General features: G+C 37.3%; 2 protein-coding genes across 2 annotated transcripts in view; both read left to right on the top strand.

Annotated features, from left to right (window-relative positions):
- The first annotated feature begins 352 nt into the window (after positions 1-352).
- On the top strand, positions 353-19,744 carry RAB11A (RAB11A, member RAS oncogene family). The gene is made up of 5 exons (XM_082737131.1): positions 353-709; positions 7,211-7,406; positions 8,123-8,316; positions 9,237-9,317; positions 17,967-19,744. The coding sequence occupies exons 1-5, from the start codon at positions 670-672 to the stop codon at positions 18,104-18,106; spliced, it is 651 nt and encodes a 216-aa protein (XP_082593257.1). The 5' UTR covers positions 353-669; the 3' UTR covers positions 18,107-19,744.
- The window catches only part of DIS3L (DIS3 like exosome 3'-5' exoribonuclease), a 434,009-nt gene continuing 425,683 nt past the window's right edge, over positions 11,783-20,108 (top strand). Inside the window, exon 1 of the mRNA XM_082737083.1 lies at positions 11,783-11,964. The gene's annotated coding sequence lies outside the window, so the exon portion shown is untranslated. The remainder of the gene's footprint in view (positions 11,965-20,108) is intronic.

The following is a 20,108-nucleotide window of genomic DNA, read 5'->3' as shown; positions in this document are numbered from 1 at the left end:
TTCGCAGGCAAAGGTTATGTTTCGAGAAATTCTGCCTCCACTTCGTTCCAGGACATATATACCGTAGCTGTACAACAATCACTTAATGAATAGTAAAGTCAAAATGTGTTCACGGAAAAAACGGGAAGATGTAGGTTCCACCGAGATTTGAACTCGGATCGCTGGATTCAGAGTCCAGAGTGCTAACCATTACACCATGGAACCGCCACAAAAAACACAGCCGCCTTCAGTAGTCTAATTCTTAGAAAACCCCGCCCCCCTCGACAAACCTACCACCCAAGCGGGACTGACGCGCTTCCCAGCACCCCATTTCCCCGCATGTTGGCCCGGGGAACGAGGGAAAGGCCATTGAGAGGATGGCAAGCAGCGGCTGCATGCCAGGAGTCCGGAGCTCAACTTCCCCCCCTTAAACTTCTTGGAGGGGGCAGTATTTAAAGACGGACTCCACGCTCCAGCGCACCTCCCTTCCAGGGCTCAGGGGCGGAGCGCCGCCTCCCGGAAGTACTTCCCCTTAGGGGCTGGGGCCTGGCGGAAGTGTCGTAGGGGCAGGGAGGGGTTCTTTACCCGGTCCGGCAGCTGAAGCTCGGCTCTCGGGTTACCCCTGCAGCGACGCCCCCTGGTCCCACCGATACCACTGCTGCTCCCGCCCCTTCGCTCCTCGGCCGCGCAATGGGCACCCGCGACGACGAGTACGACTATCTCTTCAAAGGTGAGGCCGTGGGCTCGCCCACTTTCCTCACCGAGTCCCGGTTCGGGGGCCCGGGACACTCCCGGGGGACCCGCGTGCGGGCTGCCTCTGCACTGAAGTCGGCCTTCCTCAGCCCTTCCTCTCTGGGCGATTTGTCTTGCCGTCTCCCAGCTCAGCTCTTCAACCCTCAGACGAGGAGTCCTCCCCACACGCCAGGCTTTTAGCTAACTGCCCTTAGGCCTTCGTTATCCTCAGCGCCCCTCACCCTGTGTCCTCCCGGCGGGCTGCTTTCTCCCAAATCGGCTTCGTTTCCCGGGCTCGACGGCCCCTTGAAAGCGGCCGCCCCTCCCACCATCTATCTTTTCGGGTTTGGCGCCCCTCCCCCTCAGTATACACCCTTCTCGGCTCGCCCCCCTTTCCAGAACCCTTCTGACCGGCCCTTCCTTTCGCACACCTTTCCTTTGGAGCGAGCGGACTCCCACTACAGGTCTTTTTCTCGTCTGCCCCCCTCTTTCCCCTAGAACGAGCCTCTCCTCTGCGTCTCCTCAGAGCCCCTCCCCTCAGACGGACGCCTCTCGAGCGGTCTCCTTCCTTTCCCTGGGCCAGGCCCGGCTTAAAATCTGAGCCGGCCAGGGGTCCCCACCCCACCCGCCCCCACAGGTCCCGTGGTCAGTAACCTTCTTGCATTGCCCCCGGGATTGGTAGCTATTTCCTTCCCTTTTCTCCCCAAATAATTTTAGAGCTCTCCCACGTCTCCTGTGCGACCCCGAGGGTGGGGGGTAGGGCAGGAGGGATTGTCCATCACCCACGCGCGCACTTGTCGCAGTGACCCGGCAGACTGTTGTGACTTCCCATCTAGGCTTTTTTCCTCCTACCCTCCCCACCGAGCGGCAGCCAGCTCGGGAGAACTCTAGACTCAGCTAGCGAGAAGGGGTTGCGGATGGGTGGTGGCTGTTATCCTTGCCAGACCTGAAGGCCCAGTTCCTGAGCAGGAAAGGTTGTGCGTTGCACAAATACTAGCCTGCTTTATCACTATGGACTGGTTGCTTCCTGCTGCAACACTGGGAGGATCCAACATTTTGGTGTTTTTAGAACAGGAAGGGAAGAGTGCTAGTTAGCCACATACCTTTTCCAAAAGGTGGGGGCTAGGGAAACTTGTGTGCTCTTTGGTGAAATGTAACATGTGTTAGGAGATCGGAAACGTAGTGCCCTTGGACAAAACACATTGGAGCGTGGGGAATGGATAGAATTGCCTGTTGGTTAGTCGGAAAGAATCCCGATAGTTTTTTGTTGTTGTTGTTTTTTAATAGAAAAATAAAGGGTACAGTTTTCAATGGGAAAGAGTACGGTAAATCTTTTTTTTTTTTTTTTTTTTTTGGTTAAGTGAATGCATTCTTACTCAGATGCTTTCACTGCTCCTGAATTAGGGCAGCCATCAGTAGTATGCTGAACAAAGATCATTACCAGGGAGGAAGAAACCATTGCTATAAAAGCTTTACAGTGGAGGGTGGAGTTTAAGAGTGTTAAGCATGGTGATTCTGACCTTGTCATTGGGTGCCAAGAATGATTTACTAAAGGAAGCAGGAAACATTGCTTTACCAATACTTTGCAAATCTTATCACCACTTAACTCCTCTGGGCCAGAATATTCTGTCATATAGGGTGAGTATATCCAGTGTTCACCTTCATTCCCCATAGTACAAAATCATTTACAGAGAAGAGTACTTAATGCATTTTATAAATACAAAGAAGAGAGGTGGGTTTGAGAGCATACTGTTTGCTGAAGGCCTCTGAGGTCATGTGAAATTACTAGACCCTAGAGAGTAGTGGTTAGTCATTAAAAGTTTTATTTCTTAAAATAAGGTGCAAAGTAGTAGACCTTTGTAGCTACCTTTCAAGTGATTAATTTAGAACAAGATAGACTAATAAGAATATTTCTTCTGTTTGGTTTGGAGCTTGACTGTTGTTTATAGAAACCATTTATTTTTTTAACTAAGAATATTAATTATCCTGAATTGGTTTAAGGGATTTTAACTTGGGATTAGAGCATCCTGTTAACAGTGATTGAGAGCACAGGTCTTTGGAATCACAAAGGTCTGGATTCAAATTCAGATCTTAAACTTGCTTTTTGATCTTTGAGCCTCCAATTCCTTGTCTGTTAAAAGAAAATAATACCTATCTCTCAGAACTCTTACCAGAATTAAATGAGACTGGTTTTGAGGATTCAGTAAGTGATAATAATGTTAAGAAAGTTACTGTGGTTCTTGTCAGCTTTTTGGAATCTTAAATCTTCAAGAGCATTTAAGTAATACGAAAGAAACTTAAAAGTAGGAACTTTTAAAGTATTTTGTGTTTCTATGGGTTATGGTTTCATTTTGTTGTATATTTTGCTGTTTAAACATAGGATGTTTAAAAAATTCTGCTGAGAAGAATTTCCACTTTTTAAAAGCTCTTACAGGATATGAATCACTTTTTTTTTTTTTTTTAACTTTAGTGCTGATTAGCCAATTTCTTATTTATACGATTATATTTTATCTTTATTTTTTTATTTTTTCATGAACATTTTGATACACATTTTGTTTATTGGTTAACCATTTTCTTACACTGGTTATAATTGGTATTTGATTCAGAGAGGGAAGCATTCATTATTGATACACTATATAGGCTTTTTAAAAAATCCCATCCTTTACAAATAATCAAGATTGGGCTGTTGAAATTGTGTGTATGTTTTTAAATTTTTTATTAACATATAATGTATTATTAGCCCCAGGGTATACGATTATATTTTAAAGCAGAGCAACAATAATTTTAAAGTAGTTTCATTGTACAGAGGTTTATTCACCGACACGAGGTAGACCCTTCTACTTTTAGACTGCTTACCTTGCACACTTAATACTTGAGGGAACTGGAAGTTTGTAACTCTAACCAGTTGAAAATGAAGGGGATATTTTGATTAGTATAGGATGGAGTGGTCCAAATGGGAGTGTAATGTGGGGAGAGAGCAAGACAGGTATTCTGTGTTATGTATTTGTTCTTGAACATTAATCTTCAGTTAAGCTCAATAGGAGACTCTTGGTGTACAAGGTGGGGAGGTTATTTTTTAAGACTTTTTGTTTTAAAAGCTTTATTTAATTCTACAATTATATATATACAATGTGGTGGCCCTTTGGTACACACAGTGAAGTAAGCATCAATCATAGTTGTTATTGGTGTTGTAGACACCAATTCAGAGTCACGTTTTTTGAAAATATCTGGATACATAGTCTACATCATTTTCTTTTCAGTCTAGCTGAAGGTCAATAGTAATTAACCGTCAGCTGATTGTCATTGGAAAAGATCTCAGGAGCTTTGCTGTCTTGCATCTTGGTAGTTTTTCTTTCACAACTTTCAGTTGAGCAACTCAGATTCTGCTGAATCTGGAAAAACTTGTCTAGGCTAAAGCCTTATTGACTTACCGAATGCATTTTATTTTCAAGGCTTTTGGTGAGGTAAAACTATGAATATAGTTGAAAGAGTAGAAGAATCTCCTACGTTTATTTATAAAAATCAGTATGAAAATGACCAATTATCCTTTCAGGTGATAACTTTTTAGATCTGATGTACTGTGATTGATTTGTTGAATTTTAGTCTAGTACATTAGTTTGCAAGAAAGTATATAGAACTAAATGTGGTTGAAGAGGTGGAACTTCTTGTTAAATAATGGATAATTTATATGTATATTTTGCTCTTATGGCATTTAGCCTAATATTTGATACATAATGAAGCAGATTTAATATTAGGTATTAGAATGGTAGTTAAACTTCAGGTGAGGTTAACCAAGTGGTAATAAAATCATTAGGTTATTTTAGAAACACTGTAGATATTTAATATATAGATGCTGTTATTTATGTTTATATTATTATACATACTCTCCCTCCCTCTCCATACACTATATAGATGGATATAGTTATAAAATATTTAAAGTGGGAAGTACTTTTAACTTAAGGTACTAGTTAAGGAAAACATTGGAAAATCATTGCAAATTACTTTCTTGAACTATAGGATGTGATCATATAGTTTGTCACATTTTTAAAGATCAATTATATATTGTCATCTTAATGAGGGAAAGTATTTTAATTAAAAATTGAGTCCCATGAACTTTTTGGGAGGGGTTACTTTTTCAGTCATAGCCTGTAAATTCTCTTAGGTTGCTTAGGTAATTTAATCCATTCTCGTATGTTTATTTTTTAGTGACCTTAAGTGTAACCCATCCTGTTTTGGTTTCTCATTTGGTAACTGAATAAAACCAGCTTTCCTTATTGTGCCATTTCTCAGTATCTTCTTGGCAGCACTGTTCTTACAGAACCAATCAATATCTTCTGGTGTCATTCAAGATATAATCCTTTAACAAGTTTTTGTCTTTTAATCTGGCAACTCTGTCCATGTCTAGTTGAGATAATTATTTTATACTGTATAAAGCATTCATGAGTCTTGAATTATTTTCAGATAAGGGTGCTATTTTTTATAATGTTAAAATTAATTGGTTACATGGAGGGGAAAAACACCTTCCCTGTCTTTATACTGAGGTGGGGAGATAATGAGCATAATCATTAATTAACATGGATCTCAGAAGGGAAAAACCGAAACTTGAAAGTGCTAGAGTTTTTGCGGGAGGGAGAAGATGTTCTTTGAGTGTGTTATTTAATTTTCCAGAGGCATTGTCATTCAAGATGTCTTCCATTTGGTTTTAAACCGACTGGCTCCTGAATTACTGATATCTGAGTGACTATGAAGTAGACATGTTTTAACTTTTTGGTTTTTCCCTTCTTCCCTGTTCCCATCTCAAGTGAGGCTTTTACACTTCATTGCTAGTGTGGCTTTAGAAATGGTTCTCAAGGGGTTTCCTGAGCAGAGTATCAGGCCTCTTGCACCAAGGGGCAGTGGTGTGTATATCCTGTTAATAGGGTCAACTGTCACTGAAAATGGGATTTGACCTCACTGCCAGAAATGTACTCCTTGGAAACTAACATAACCAACCATCCTAGAAAACTGGAAGTGCATTGTTTTGGCATGTTGCTTTGATGACCTTATCATCTTTCCTGTTATCCACGTTAAAGCATTTGATAGAGTATCTGTGTTTGTCCCAGTACCTTTGACATCTCTGATTGACTATAGCTAGAAGTACCTGCTGTTTGTGCTGCATGGAGTTAACTGCCACCTGGATGATTTCTTGCTGAATCAGCTAATAGAGGAAGTCAGGAAGATATGCATTTGATAATGTACTCTATCCAAGACTGTCCAGAGGCCAGTTTATATCCACTCTTGTGGCAAGGAAGGAATGCATAATAGATTCTCTTTGCCCTCTGACCAGAGTGCTATGAGTTCTTAAGAGTTTTTACCTCCCTCTCCCCTTACCACCAGATCATAATCATTTTTAATAAGGCATGGTCTTACTCCTTGGTGGCGTTCTCACTTTGATTTTCTAGTCCTGTTGCCTAAATCAGTTAGCAGGTAAGAAAAACATTGAAATGCTGATAGCGTTTTTTTTTTTTCCTTTGTAAAAAGTTTTTTGGTTCATGTTCTATAAACCTGTGAACTCATTTTGTTCTTTAAATTCAGATAGAAATACTTTAGAACAAGTTATCTGCTTGTTTTCCCATTGTTTATGAAATTCTTAAGGATAACATTGCCTTGGGTGGGAAAAAAATCCTCATGTATTAGTAAATAAACTGCCTTCTGTAGTAATCACAGGAAATAAATTCATCTAAACCACACTTGTTTTTAAAATAAAAAGTCTTAAGTCATAAGAGACAAAGTATGTGACCTCCTTGCTTTGGCCTTTACTCAGAGTAAGTCGGAATTATTAGCTTCCTAGGGCTCCTGTTAAACTTAATTGGGGTGTCTGTTTTTGTAGAGGTCTATATAGCTTCCTGCCCATCTGATAAATGCAACTATGAAAAGGTCATCATAGTGTCTGTGATCTGGATGGCAAAGTTTATAAACGTGATGCCTCATATGGTAAATAGGTTTCATTTTGCCAAGGTGTGAGTCCTGAGGTCACACCCAGTCTTTGATGAAACTAAGAACATTTTCACTGTTTCCCTCTTTTCTACTCACTAACATCCTTTATTGCTTTCATGTGTGATACGATATACTTTAATATCACAAATTGTTTATTTGGAGTTTATTTGGTATCTTTCATGTTGTTACCTTCTGTGGTAGTAAGGTTGGTATAGCATTGACAGTAATTAATCAGTGCCTAGCGGACCTGTAGTTAAAATTGCATGTGTAAGACAGGATACTGTGTTTGTGCTAAGCAGATGATGTGTGGAAGTTATTATGTAGGTAGACATAGTTTAAAAAGAATAATTTGATTTTATCGATTGGTAACAGGTAAAGAACATGGACTCTTCGTCTCTCCTCTACCCCCATCCCTTTTAAAAAATCAGATGCTCTGTCTTTTTTGCTTTAAAACATAGTGGTATTCTGAACGGTATCTGCCTCATTCATCTGACCTTAAGTGCTTTGTTGTTTTTTTTTTCAGTTGTCCTTATTGGAGATTCTGGTGTTGGGAAGAGTAATCTCTTATCTCGATTTACTCGAAATGAATTTAATCTTGAAAGTAAGAGCACCATTGGAGTAGAGTTTGCAACAAGAAGCATCCAGGTTGATGGGAAGACCATAAAGGCACAAATATGGGACACGGCAGGGCAGGAGCGATACCGAGCTATAACATCAGCGTAAGTCTCATAGTCTTTAATTTCTGAGAAATAGACTTCGTCAACTGAATTAGCTGATTTTTGGTATTGGAAAAAGTACTTTTTTCCCTTGTAAGAATTCCAGTATTAGGATTTTGAAATGTACTTATAAAATATGTTTTTAAAAATATATAATCCAGGGCGCCTGGGTGGCTCAGTGGCTTAAACCTTTGGCTCAGGTTGTGATCTCATGGTGCTGGGATCAAGTCCTGCATCGAGCTCTCTGCTCAGCAGGGAGCCTGCTTCCCTCCCCCCACCCCCTGCCTGCCTCTCTGCCTACTTGTGATCTCTGTCCAAATAAATAAAATCTTAAAAAAAAAAAAAAACACATATATGGGGCGCCTGAGTGGCTCAGTGGGTTAAAGCCTCTGCCTTCGGCTCAGGTCATGATCCCAGGATCCTGGGATGGAGCCCCACATCGGGCTCTCTGCTCAGCTGGGAGCCTGCTTCCTCCTTCTCTCTGCCTGCCTCTCTGCCTACTTGCGATCTCTCTCTGTCAAATAAATAAAGAAAATCTTTAAAAAAAAAAAAAAAATATATATATATATATATAGTGTGTGTGTGTGTGTGTATGTATATATATATATATATATATATAAATATATATATATATATATTCCATATATTTAGTTCTTTCTGGTGTTCTCTTTCATTGTATGGTTGTTTCCTAATACTTAAATACCTCTTTCTGTTTTCAGATACTATCGTGGAGCTGTAGGTGCCTTATTGGTGTATGACATTGCTAAACATCTCACATATGAAAATGTAGAACGATGGCTGAAAGAACTGAGAGATCATGCTGATAGTAACATTGTTATCATGCTTGTGGGCAATAAGAGTGATTTGCGTCATCTCAGGGCAGTTCCTACAGATGAAGCAAGAGCGTTTGCAGGTTAGTGATACGAATTGCCTGGTATTACAGAGATTCTGTATTTTTTACTCTTAACATCTTGCAGTTTTGATACTTTTCCACTGACTGTAATCGCTTACAATAGTTTCAGAAAGGTAAACATGAAAGCTCAGCGAGGATTGTTGTTCTGAAAGTTTGTGATGACTTTCTCTTTTGCTTAACTTTGAATTTAAACACTGTAGTTTTTGCTGCCAAAAGTTAAATATAAATCCTACTTTCTTTCCTTTTGAAGGGGTAGATGACATCTATCAGTTTATTCTGTGCTTCCTGTCTATTTCTCTGTTATGTCTGTGTAAGGCTGCTCTGTGTGGGTCTGAAAGATACTGGCCCACGGAGTGTTAACAACCCACAGGGAATGTGGCTCCTAGGAGTTAAAAACTTTTTGGCTTAGTAGAGGACCTGCCTAGCTCTTCTGTTCTGGTAGGGGTAGCCTATCAGAAGGCAGGATTGTGTATTCTTGACTAGTTGAAAGTTGTGACGATGTGTTAGTGATTTGATGTGAATAGTTTTTTAAGTTTTCTAGGCAAGAAACTTCATTAAAAAAAAAATAGAGTTTTAAGTGAATAACACCTACCTATCCATGTTTGTATAACTCTGTGGGTTGATGGGGGAGAAGGACGGTAATAGATGGAAATAACTGAGTATTTGATAAGCTTATTATATTTTGAGTAACGTCATTTATTGCTGTTCATTGGTAGTATGTAGCTGTAATAAGTATTTCTTAATTAAGAAGCCAGTGAAAATTTCTCACTATTCTTTGATGCCCTTAACTGCTGAAGAAGTTGGGGAGGCCTTAATTTTTAGAAAGTTTGTATTTTCCTTTTGAAGCCTTGAATATGTTACATCTCTTGTGTAAAATTTGACAAGACTGAAGTTTTTATCTCCCCACCCCTCCCTGCCAGAAAAGAATGGTTTGTCATTCATTGAGACTTCAGCCCTAGACTCTACAAATGTAGAAGCTGCTTTTCAGACAATTCTGACAGGTAAGACTTGAATTTTTAGATTATATTAGTGAAAATTTGATGTTTTAGGAATGTAATTTAAACAAATTAAGAAACAACTATATATCACACGGAGAGTGACTATCATTTGAGTGCTGCTGTAAAGAGCTGTTAAAGGACCAAATTAGTTAACAACCCTTGCACACTGAGCTTTAATGATCCTCATTTATCTGGTTTATATTGGGAAAAGTACTTTGAAAATACTTTCCTCACTTCTATTATTACTTCATCCAGGTATTCCATACTTTGTGGTAATGCTCAAAGGCACTTTTATAAGATAAATATTGAAATCCTGGCTATGGAAAGATATAAATGCCCTTTGAAATTCAGTAAAGAAAAGGCTTCCTTTGTTCTGATACATTGTAGTAGCAGCTAGAGAAAAACACATTTTTAAAAAAATTTAAGTGAAAAAAGTAAAATTCTCCTGTGATATGTTGTAGAAGCAGCAGTGTCACCTGTGGAGAGAATCAGCAAGTGATTACAGATGGAAACGTTTAAATAAGTAGTGGGAAAAGAACAAAGTTCATGCTGTTTTAAACTGTAGTTGTGCAGATCAGGTCAACCTTGAATTACAAGAAGACAGTGTATTTGTGTTGACTAACTTTGACTTTATTAGAATGACCAACTTAACAGCAAGTTTAATCATAATCCTCTAGTAAGTAGTTTGGGTTTTTTAAAGTACTGTAAAATTATATATTATTTTTAAGAACTCTGTAAATAATGGAGTACAGGATTACTATATAGCATAGTCTAATATGGTGTTCTAACAAGTCCGTATGGAGAAATGGTTAAATTAGTTTCCAATTTTAATGTAACAAGATTTTAATGTATTCTTTGTATGCAGCACTTATATTAGAAGTGAAAGGATTTTAATTTTTAATTTTTTAAAACTTTTTTTTTTGGTGGAGAGAGTGAGCACAAGGTGGGAGGGCAGAGGGAGAGCAAGAGAGAGAGAGAGAGAATCTTAAACAGGCTCCACAAGAGTCAGACTCTTAACTGAGTACAAAGGTGCCCCAATTTTTTTAATCTTAATTTTTCTAAGCTTTTATTTAAATTTGTTAGTTAACATACAGGTAATATTAGTTTTAGGTGTAGAATTTAGTGATTCACAGATTATTTAAATAGGAAATAGGTAGAGAATAAAGCCTAGAATTTAAGAGCATGGACTTGGAGCGCTGGCTTAGATTTTAGTCCTGCCTCCTTCACTTTTCATTGGCTTTGTAATCTTAGCCAAATTACTTAACCTTTCTAGGCCTTAAATTCTTTATCTGTAAAATTTAAATATGTCTTGGGAAGGTTATTTTTGTTTTGAGAGAAGGTGGCTTATATTTATAAATACCTTGTGATATGATTTGACTTGATTGTTATGTTGTGACTTAAAGGTTTTTGTCTCTATAACCCATCGAAAAGAATCACCTGTCATTTGAGACATCTACTCTAGACTCCAAAAATGAGTACATGAGTTTCTTACATGTAAAACACTTAGCTATCCCTGGTACAGAGTGGACATTTGACTAATTAGTAGCTAATAGTCATTAAAGAATGAAAAAAAAAACTTCGTTAAACATAAAGTAGATACTGGTGATTCACATACAGTAGATATAATAAACAATAGTTTAATAGAACTCTTTTCTGCTACCAGAAAAATAGTGACTAACAACTGGTGCTAAGGTTGCATTAGTTTTTGGAACATAGTAGCTTTCCTTTAGAAACTCTGTCAGATTTCATTATAGACGTTGCAAGCAAGATTTAAATATTGCTGTGTATCTGCAAATTCTACTTCCTATATATATATTTTTAAAGATTTTATTTATTTATCAGACAGAGATCACAAATAGGCAGAGAGGCAGGTAGAGAGAGGGGGAAGCCAGGCTCCCCGCCAAGCAGAGAGCCTGATGTGAGGCTTGATCCCAGAACTCTGGGATCATGACCTGAGCTGAAGGCAGAGGCTTTAACCAACTGAGCCACCCAGGCGCCCCTCTACTTCTTATCTTAAAATCACTTGTGCAGATTCTTAGTGAATCAATATGTAGAGTACAAAATTTATACCTACGAATTGTAGTTGTTTTTTTTTTTTTAAGATTTTATTTATTTATTTGACAGCACAAGTAGGCAGAGAGGCAGGCAGAGAGAGAGAGAGAGATGAGGATACAGGCTTCCCGCTGAGCAGAGAGCCCTATGCAGGGCTCAATCCCAGGACCCTGGGATCATGACCTGAGCTGAAGGCAGAGGCTTTAACCCACTGAGCCACTCAGGCGCCCCAAATTGTAGGTTTTTACTAGCATTTTGTTCCTACTCCTTGTGTAACTAGTCACTGAACCTCCGTCATCCTAGAGTCACAGTATCTTAAGTAGTGAGTGAGTTAAGTCATCTTTAGGGTCTGTTAGTCTCTCAAGGCTTCTGAAAACATCTGAAAAAACTTTCTAGTCAGTTCTTGTTGAGTTTTTTTTTTTTTTAAGATTTTATTTATTTATTTGACAGAGATCACAAGTAGGCAGAGAGATAGGCAGAGAGAGGGGAAAGCAGGCTCTCTGCTAAGTAGAGAGCCTGATGCGGGGGCTTGATCTTAGGACCCCTGGGATCATGACCTGAGCTGAAGGCAGAGGCATTAACCCACTGAGCCACCCTCGTGCCCCCTTGTTGAGATATTTTTATGTCCCATCAGTTCTCCTCTGTAATGTAGCCCATTCTGATCTCTGTTTCTAGACTGTTCTGATACTATGTGAAGATGAGACTATCTGCAGTTAACTATTTTATGTACCAGTTTATAAAATTGAACTTAATGATCGCTCAAACATGAACTAACTAATCAATAAGTATGATATATACTTCACATTAAACTGTTTTGTCCTTAAAGATGAAGAACGTTTAGGAGTGCCTGGGTGGCTCTGCCTTCAGCTAATAAGCTCATGGTCCTGAGATTGAGCCCCACATTGGGCTCCCTGCTTAATGGGGAGCCTGCTTCTTCCTCTCTCTCTCTGCCATTCCCCCTGCTTGTGCTCTTTGGCTCTCTCTCTGTCAAATAAATAAAATCTTTTAAAAAAAAAAGATGAATACTTGGTTATTTTTCTTAAAATTCACTCTAGATTTAAGAAGACTAGCTTCAGTTACTACCGTTTTTCCTTTCTATATTCACTACTTTCTCAGCTTACTCTGCAAATCTCCGTGTTGTTCTGTGGGATCAGCTGCTATTGCATAGGGCAGTAGACCTCTGTTCTTTTGCATGTGCTAGGATGTTTGTTCTAAACTTTTCTTCTCTTTATACCAGTGGGAGTATTAATACTTAGAAAAAACAGGGAGGAATGCAGCATCTGGGTAGTACAGTTGGTTTAGCATCTGACTCTTGGTTTAGGCTTGTGTCGTGATTTTGGGATGATGGGATCTAACACCTCATCAGGCTCTATGATCAGTGCAGAGTCCGCTTGGATTTCTCTCTCCCTCTCCCTCTGCCCCACCCCCGCCAAAATAAATAAATCTTTAAAAAAAAAAAAAAGGGTAAAAGAAATGGGGAGGACAAAAAACCAGAAAAGACAACAGTAATCTCATTAGGTTTAATTCTACCTTGAATGTTGACAGCGTTAATAGAGCAATTACATTGTGTTTGCTGTTGCTGGAGGAAAAAACAGGTTTTTCATTTTTTAATGTAGAAAATTATGTGTGGAAAATTTATCTACATTATTACTCCAAAGTTAATTGTGTTGCTTGTTTAGAATAGACCTGTGGCATTTTTAACATCTGTGAATTTGCTGGTAACTCCATGACAATTTTGCTGATATTTTTAGAAGTAGTTAGCTAGTACTTGAGTTGAGCCTGCTAGACTGCCCAGACTTTTCATTGCTGTGCAAGTTTTGTTTTCTTTCATCCTCAGGTTTGTTAAGGGATGTTTTTAACCCATACTGCCATACCCTTATTATTTTTTCTTTTAACTTAGAGTTTTGACAGTGATGCCGTGTACTTTTTTTTTTCTTGTACCATTTGAGAGTGGCAGACATGTTGCCTCTTGCACCTAAGTGCTTTTCAGTGCATATTTTTAAAAAACAAGGATGTCCTCTTTCATAACCATAGTGCAGTTATAAAAAATCAGTTAGATTGTAGTCCATATCAATATTTAGCTACAGACCTTGTGCACATCTTTCCAGTTGTTCGAATTACATGCTTATTAGCAGAAGAAATTCTGAGATCAAATCACACATTACATTCAGCTCTCCTACCTTTTACATCTCCTGTGATCTGGAACAGATCCTTAGTCTTCAGTTTATTGACATCTTTTGAAGGGTACAGGTCGTTTATTTTATAGTGTCCTGCCATTTGGGTTTGTCTCATGTTTCCTCATGATTAAATTCAGATTATTGCAGTTTCAGCAAGAACACGACAAAAGTGATTTGAGTGCATCTCATTTGGAGGTCATGATACTGGTTTGTTGCATTTATTTACTGGTGATGTTAACTCTGATCACTTGGTTAAAGTGGTACCTGTAAGGTTTCTCCACATAATAAGCACAAGTCATCTTTTTAGTTATGAAGGCTGAATTCTTAATTTTATCATTAAAATAGTGAGAATCATTTAATTAGGTGTAGGATTTTTTTTTTAACGATTTGCTTTATTTATTTGACAGAGGTCACAAGAGGCAGAGAGGCAGGCAGAGAGAGAGAGTTGGGGAAGGAGGCTCCCTGCTGAGCAGAGAGCCAGTGCTTGATCCCAGAACTCTGGGATCATGACCTGAGCTGAAGGCAGAGGCTTTAACCCACTGAGCCACCCAGGCACCCCCCCCCCCTTTTCTTTCTTTCTTTCTTTCTTCCTTCCTTCCTTCTTTCTTTTCTTTTCTTTCTTTTCTTTCTTTTCTTTTCTTTCTTTTCTTTCTTTCTTTCTTTCGTCTGTCTTATGTAGGCGCTGTGCCTAGCGTGGAGTTCAGTGTGGGGGTTGAATGCTTGACACTGAGATCAAGACCTGGGCTGAAATCGGGAGTCTGACGCTTAACCAATTGAGCCATCCAGGCACCCCTAGTTGTAGTATTTTTGTTCTTGGCATGTGGCAGTCTTTCAGATTTGTGTCGGTATATCAGTCAGAGCATTTTTTTGATGTTCCAGAAATTTAACGGTGAGCAATGGGTTTGAAGAAGGCCTAAGAAATTCTAACCTAGGCTGTAGTGGAATAACTCAGGCTTTTGTTATTTTCACAATTTTTGAGAGCCCAGGGATTTTTTAATTCCCCAATTTGGAACAGTTGCATTTAACTTCCTTAGAGTGTACTTTGTAACTTGCTTCATACTTTCATTAGAGTAGAAATAGGCATATGTCTTTTTAATTGAATTTTACCAGGTTCTATTTAAAACTATCTTCTATTAATATTTTAACTTACTACTTAGATTTATAAGAGATTCTAACATAGGAACGACACAGAAGAATTCCTTTTCTTTTTAACCTTGCCTAACCTTTGGAAATCTTGAAAAGGGGTTGTGTAGGAATTGTATCACATACATTTGGTTCTAAGGGAGAACATGCCCTTGAAAGAAGAAAATATTTGCATCTGGTTTAGTACTTTATTAGTCCTGTTTCTCTTCCTTCACTTAAATAACCTCTAATCAGATACCAGGCTAGAAGCTACCTGCTTCCTGTTTTCTTAACAAAGCTGTTTTTTTCTTTTAAAAAGCCACAGGAGATGTTAAATAAATTACTTGAGTAGCTTCTTAGTGCCCATTCTACTTAAAGAAAAGTTTTCTTTTATGTTTTTTGACCAGTGCTTTCGTATTTTCCTTATTGCTTTGGTATTTTCATTAGCGGATCTCTTTTTAGTGACTGGGACAAATGTCACAGTAATCTATTTCTACAAAATAGTGTGCAGTACTTGCAGACCAGTTATACAATACTGCTCACATTTCTTGCTTTGTAATGGGATGTCTTTAATATTTAACTTTCTGTTCTCTGAGAACTCTGCCTTTTATTCTGTTACAGTATTTGCTTTTCATGTAAGAGCCTACAAAATATTTTTTGTTTTGGTTTCCCTAACTTGAATCTTCAGAACAACTTGTAAAGTTAAAATTGTAGAGGGTCACATTTAATCATTTGCACTTTTAAAGACGAGCCATCCAGTTTGGGAATAGAGAGAACATTAAAGAATGAACAGTAGAGTTTTACATTAAGTTGTTAATTGTCTTTATTCTTTAGCCACTAGCCTGATTGAATGAGTGTCTTTTCCTTGACCCTTGACAAGTTCTCCCATTTCCATCTTTTTGCAATAAAAAGAATCTAAATGAAGACTACATATCCTTTTTTAAAAAAATTCAATCAGTAGGCTTTCTTTATTGTTTTTCCCTTGATACTTCTTCAGCTTTGAGAAGTAGTGTCAGTCTTCTCAAACATAAATTTTAGCCACCCCCCCAACCCCCCAAAAAGTAAGAAAAGGTACATTATTGCTGTCAGTGTTTTTGCTGGTTTACACATCAGTTGACTACAGCTTGCTGTTGTTCAATTTTAGGGAAATTAGTTCTTAATTTGGAGAAAATGTTTTTATTTAACACATTCATTTTTCTTTAACTTTTCGTAGTAGAAAGTTTCCAGCATTACCAAAAGGAGGACAGTATCCTGAACTCCCATGTAGCCACCAACAACCATCAGTTCATGACCAGTGTTTTGTTCCACCTATTCCTTTTTTTTTTTTTTAAACAAATGGCAGATATTACATCATTTAATTGGTAAACATTTCATGATGTATAGCTTAACGATTAGGGCATAAACCCATAACAACAAAACTATTCAAAAATTGGCAAATTATTTCTTACTTATCCACACAGTATTAAAATTTTCTGTCTCAGTTTTTTTTTTAACACTTTGAATTAGAATCCAATCCAAGTGATGTTACTACATTACAGTTGGTTGACATGCTCTTGGAGCATTTTGAAAATACAATTCTACTTCCTCTTTCTTAGCCTTTAACTTTCTATTTTTAAAATTTTCAAGTATTATAGAAATAATGTTGTACCCTTATAGAATCATCACTTTACCACATTTGATCTATTTCTATGTGTGTGTATACTTTTTTTCCCTTTTGCTCAGTCTTCAGAAAGTAAATTACAGACATTGTGTCACTTTTTACAAGTTAATATTGAAACATTTTATCGCCTAAGTACAAGGCATTCTGCATAATCACAATACCATATATCATATTTAAGAAATTTATGTGCGTATGGTATTAACTAATGTGCAGTTCATATTCCTGTTTCTCCAAGTACACTACTAATTCTTTTATAGATTTGATTTTTACATTTTAAATGTCATTTCAGCCAAAGGTCACACATTGATGGAATTGTTTTATATCTGGGGTATTATTAAATAGAGTAGCTATTTAGAGCTGGGCACAAGTTATTGAGTGCTTGAAATATGGCTTGTGGACTGAGGAATTGGATTTTAAATTTAAGTATGTGACTGCCATATTGGTCATATTGGTCACTACAGTTGTAGAACATTTGCCTCCATCTTTTAAATGCATTTTTATAACAAAATTTTTGAAGACTCTTGGCCAGTTTTTCTGTAGATTGTCCCTCAATCTGGGACAATCTAATTGTTTTCTTAGGATAAATTAATTTTAAATAATTTTGGCAAGAATACAATACATTGATGTCCTTCATAGGAATCCAGTGTCTTTCATAGTACATCATAATAGGAGGCACATCATATCAATTTGTCCCAGTTTTAGAATTCTCTTACCTTTTCAGGTGGTTTTTTTTTTTGGGGGGGGGAGGAGAACTAGGAGACTAAAGATAAACAAGATACACCCTCTGTTTGTAAGGAGTTTATAATTTAATCAGAGGGAAATACTTTCAGTCAGTGAAATAAAGGACCAAATAAAATGAGTTAATAAAGATACGTGGCTTAGAGGAAATTAATAACATTTATTGGACCAACTAGTTACTTACCACACCCCTACTATATGGCATATCCTGGAGAAAAAAAACTGAATAAGGTTGATAAAGTGCTTGTCTTTACAGAGTTTAATGTATAGGGGAAAAGGTAGACAGTTTTTGTTTTATTTTGTTTTGTTTACAGTTAGTTTTGGTAAGTGTCATAAAATCTTAAGTTCCTGGTTAATAATTATTTCATTACAATTTAACTTTAGTAGTTCAGGAGGCATTGATAGACGCTATCTTTCCCTCCCTTTTTAAGAGTCCTTTGGGATTTTGGCGTATTTATGAAGTTATGCTCTTCCCTATACAGACACGAAATATACTAATGTATCTCATAGTGCAGAATTTATTTTTATTTTTCTGTTGTACAGTATCAGTGTATGCAGGGGATTTTGATAAGGGTCAGACTAAAAATACTCTCATGGTTTAATTTTTATTTTTCTCCTAGCTTAATTTAGATCTAATCCCATAAACTGTAATGTCTTTGAACCAATCTATTTAAGTGATTGGTGAACCTTTCCTTCTGAAATGGAAAACCTTTTTTTCTCTTCTTACTGTTACTCTAATCAATGGCTGTTTGAAAATAAAACTTTAAATTTATACATTCTTTGTCCAAGTTTATTTGCAGTCATTTTCTGCAAATCTGTTTTCTACTTCTGTGTACTTCTGTAGCTGCTACTAATCAGTCTATTCATAGTGAGTATTGCTGGTTTTTTTTTTTTTTTTCCCAGAGATCTACCGCATTGTTTCCCAGAAGCAAATGTCAGACAGACGTGAAAATGACATGTCTCCAAGCAACAATGTGGTTCCTATTCATGTTCCACCAACCACTGAAAACAAGCCAAAGGTGCAGTGCTGTCAGAACATATAAGGCGTTTCTCTTCTCCCCTAGAAGGCTGTGTATAGTCCATTTCCCAGGTCTGAGATTTAAATATATTTGTAATTCTTGTGGTCACTTTGTGTTTTATTACTTCCTCATACTTATGGATTTTCTCATGTCTTAAGTCTTTTGATTTTAGCTTTATAAAATCATCCACTTGTCCCGAACGACTGCAGCTTTTTTTCATGCTTTGGCTTCACTAGCCTTAGTTTAATAAACTGAATGTTTGGATTCCTCAGTTATCGTTTACTTTTCATCATGGAAGCCTGTCACTCTAGGACATATTAGAACTTGATCACTTGAAGCTCAGACCTATTGGTCTTGATCAAACTAAGAAGACTTTAGAAGAAATAAGCTATCAGTTTGCCACAGAGCAGCTTATAATGAGCAGCTTATAATTCATACACTCTTCTCTCAATGCAGTGTATATTTCCACAAATCTAAGAATTTCCCTATAAACAGCAGGATTTTGAGAGCTTGAAAATTTTCCATTATTCTGGAAATCAATTTCTAAAATGCCTTAATAGGATTAAGTAGTTTAGTAAATTTTGTTTTTTAATTTTTGTAAGCATCAAAGTTGATTAGAGAGGGGGACACTTTTTCTGGACAAGAATTATCTTAATAAACAAAAGACTGTTTTATGGTTTCAGTAGCAGTGTGGTTATGGAGCCATATGTTAAACGATGCTGCCTGGCAGGCTGGGAACTTGAGAGACTGGTGGAATTCCATCTGAGATGCCTCTGTTGAAATGATCAGGCAGCCTGAATCATTGAACTCATCTAATTTCCTGGCAGTAGATTATGTGGCATTTTATTGCTCAGGCAATAACTGATTTAATGCTGTTAGTATCAAATTGTGAAGTGTTAATTTTGTCTTAAAACCTTCCAGTAAATGAAATGCAACCTAGTTTTATCACCATATCTATCAGCAGGCATGGATGATTATTTTAACAATGCTAATTTTTGAGTTTTGCAATATATTAAGGAATACAGTCCAGTTAAATATCTGGTTTCAGTATGTCTGAAGAATATAGTGAGAGGTTACTTTCTGCTCAAGTGGTACCACTTAACGGCATGTATTCTTTTAGTATGTAGTACCTTGAGTTTAAATAGAATGCATTTAGGCATTATACAAACCTGAACTACTTTTTCCCCATTACATTATTAAAATCGGTGGAGCAACTAGTTTCCCATTTAGAAATGTGCACTACTAATACTGAATTTTACTTTCTTGTGGATAATATTAAGCACTTACTCTGCAGTGTTCTGAAAGTTGTGTCAACTGAATTGATACTATTCAGGATGGTGGAATATCCCCCAAGTACAAAAATATGTGTGTGTGGGCTTGCATAGATTACTATGTTTCATAGTTAATCTATCTTTTGCGGTGCTCATGACGTGTGGGGCACACGGAAGGCATTGCTGTGGTCAGTCTTTTTGGTTTTCTTCTGTAGCCACTTATTATTTTAGAGTATTAGTTGGTTATGAAGATACTATTATCTATTTGTAAATCGCTACTTTGTATTTTATGCATGCTCTGTAACTTGATTTATTTTTGTTTTAATTTTATTTTTTAGTTATTGATTTGGAATATATTCACATTCTAATAAACAGTTATAGGGGGACTATTCTTTATGTTGTCAGATTACATTTTTCCTCTGAGTGCTTTGGATGCAGCCATGGAATATTTGATTCTGATGCGGAAGAGCATAGGTCCCTTGCATTACAGAGTAAACACTAAATTGGAGGCATCATTGTGTGAATTTAGAGTTGATTTTAGACATATGGTTCAATTATGCTTTTCTTGGAGAAAGTATCACCAAAAACATTAAGGAAGTAATCGTTGTACCTTCATATATAACAGTGTCACCAGAAAGAGGGATTTACTCGAAATTGGTAGTAAATCTTTCACAAAATTTAAGATGAAGGAAACTCTAGGTTGTGAATTGAAAATCAGTAACTTTGAATTTTCATCAAGTATAGACTTAATGTTG

This window comes from Mustela nivalis (genome assembly GCF_964662115.1).
Source record: "Mustela nivalis genome assembly, chromosome: 6".
NCBI classification, from domain to species: Eukaryota; Metazoa; Chordata; class Mammalia; order Carnivora; family Mustelidae; genus Mustela; species Mustela nivalis.
This window is presented reverse-complemented; position numbering and strand designations above follow the sequence as displayed.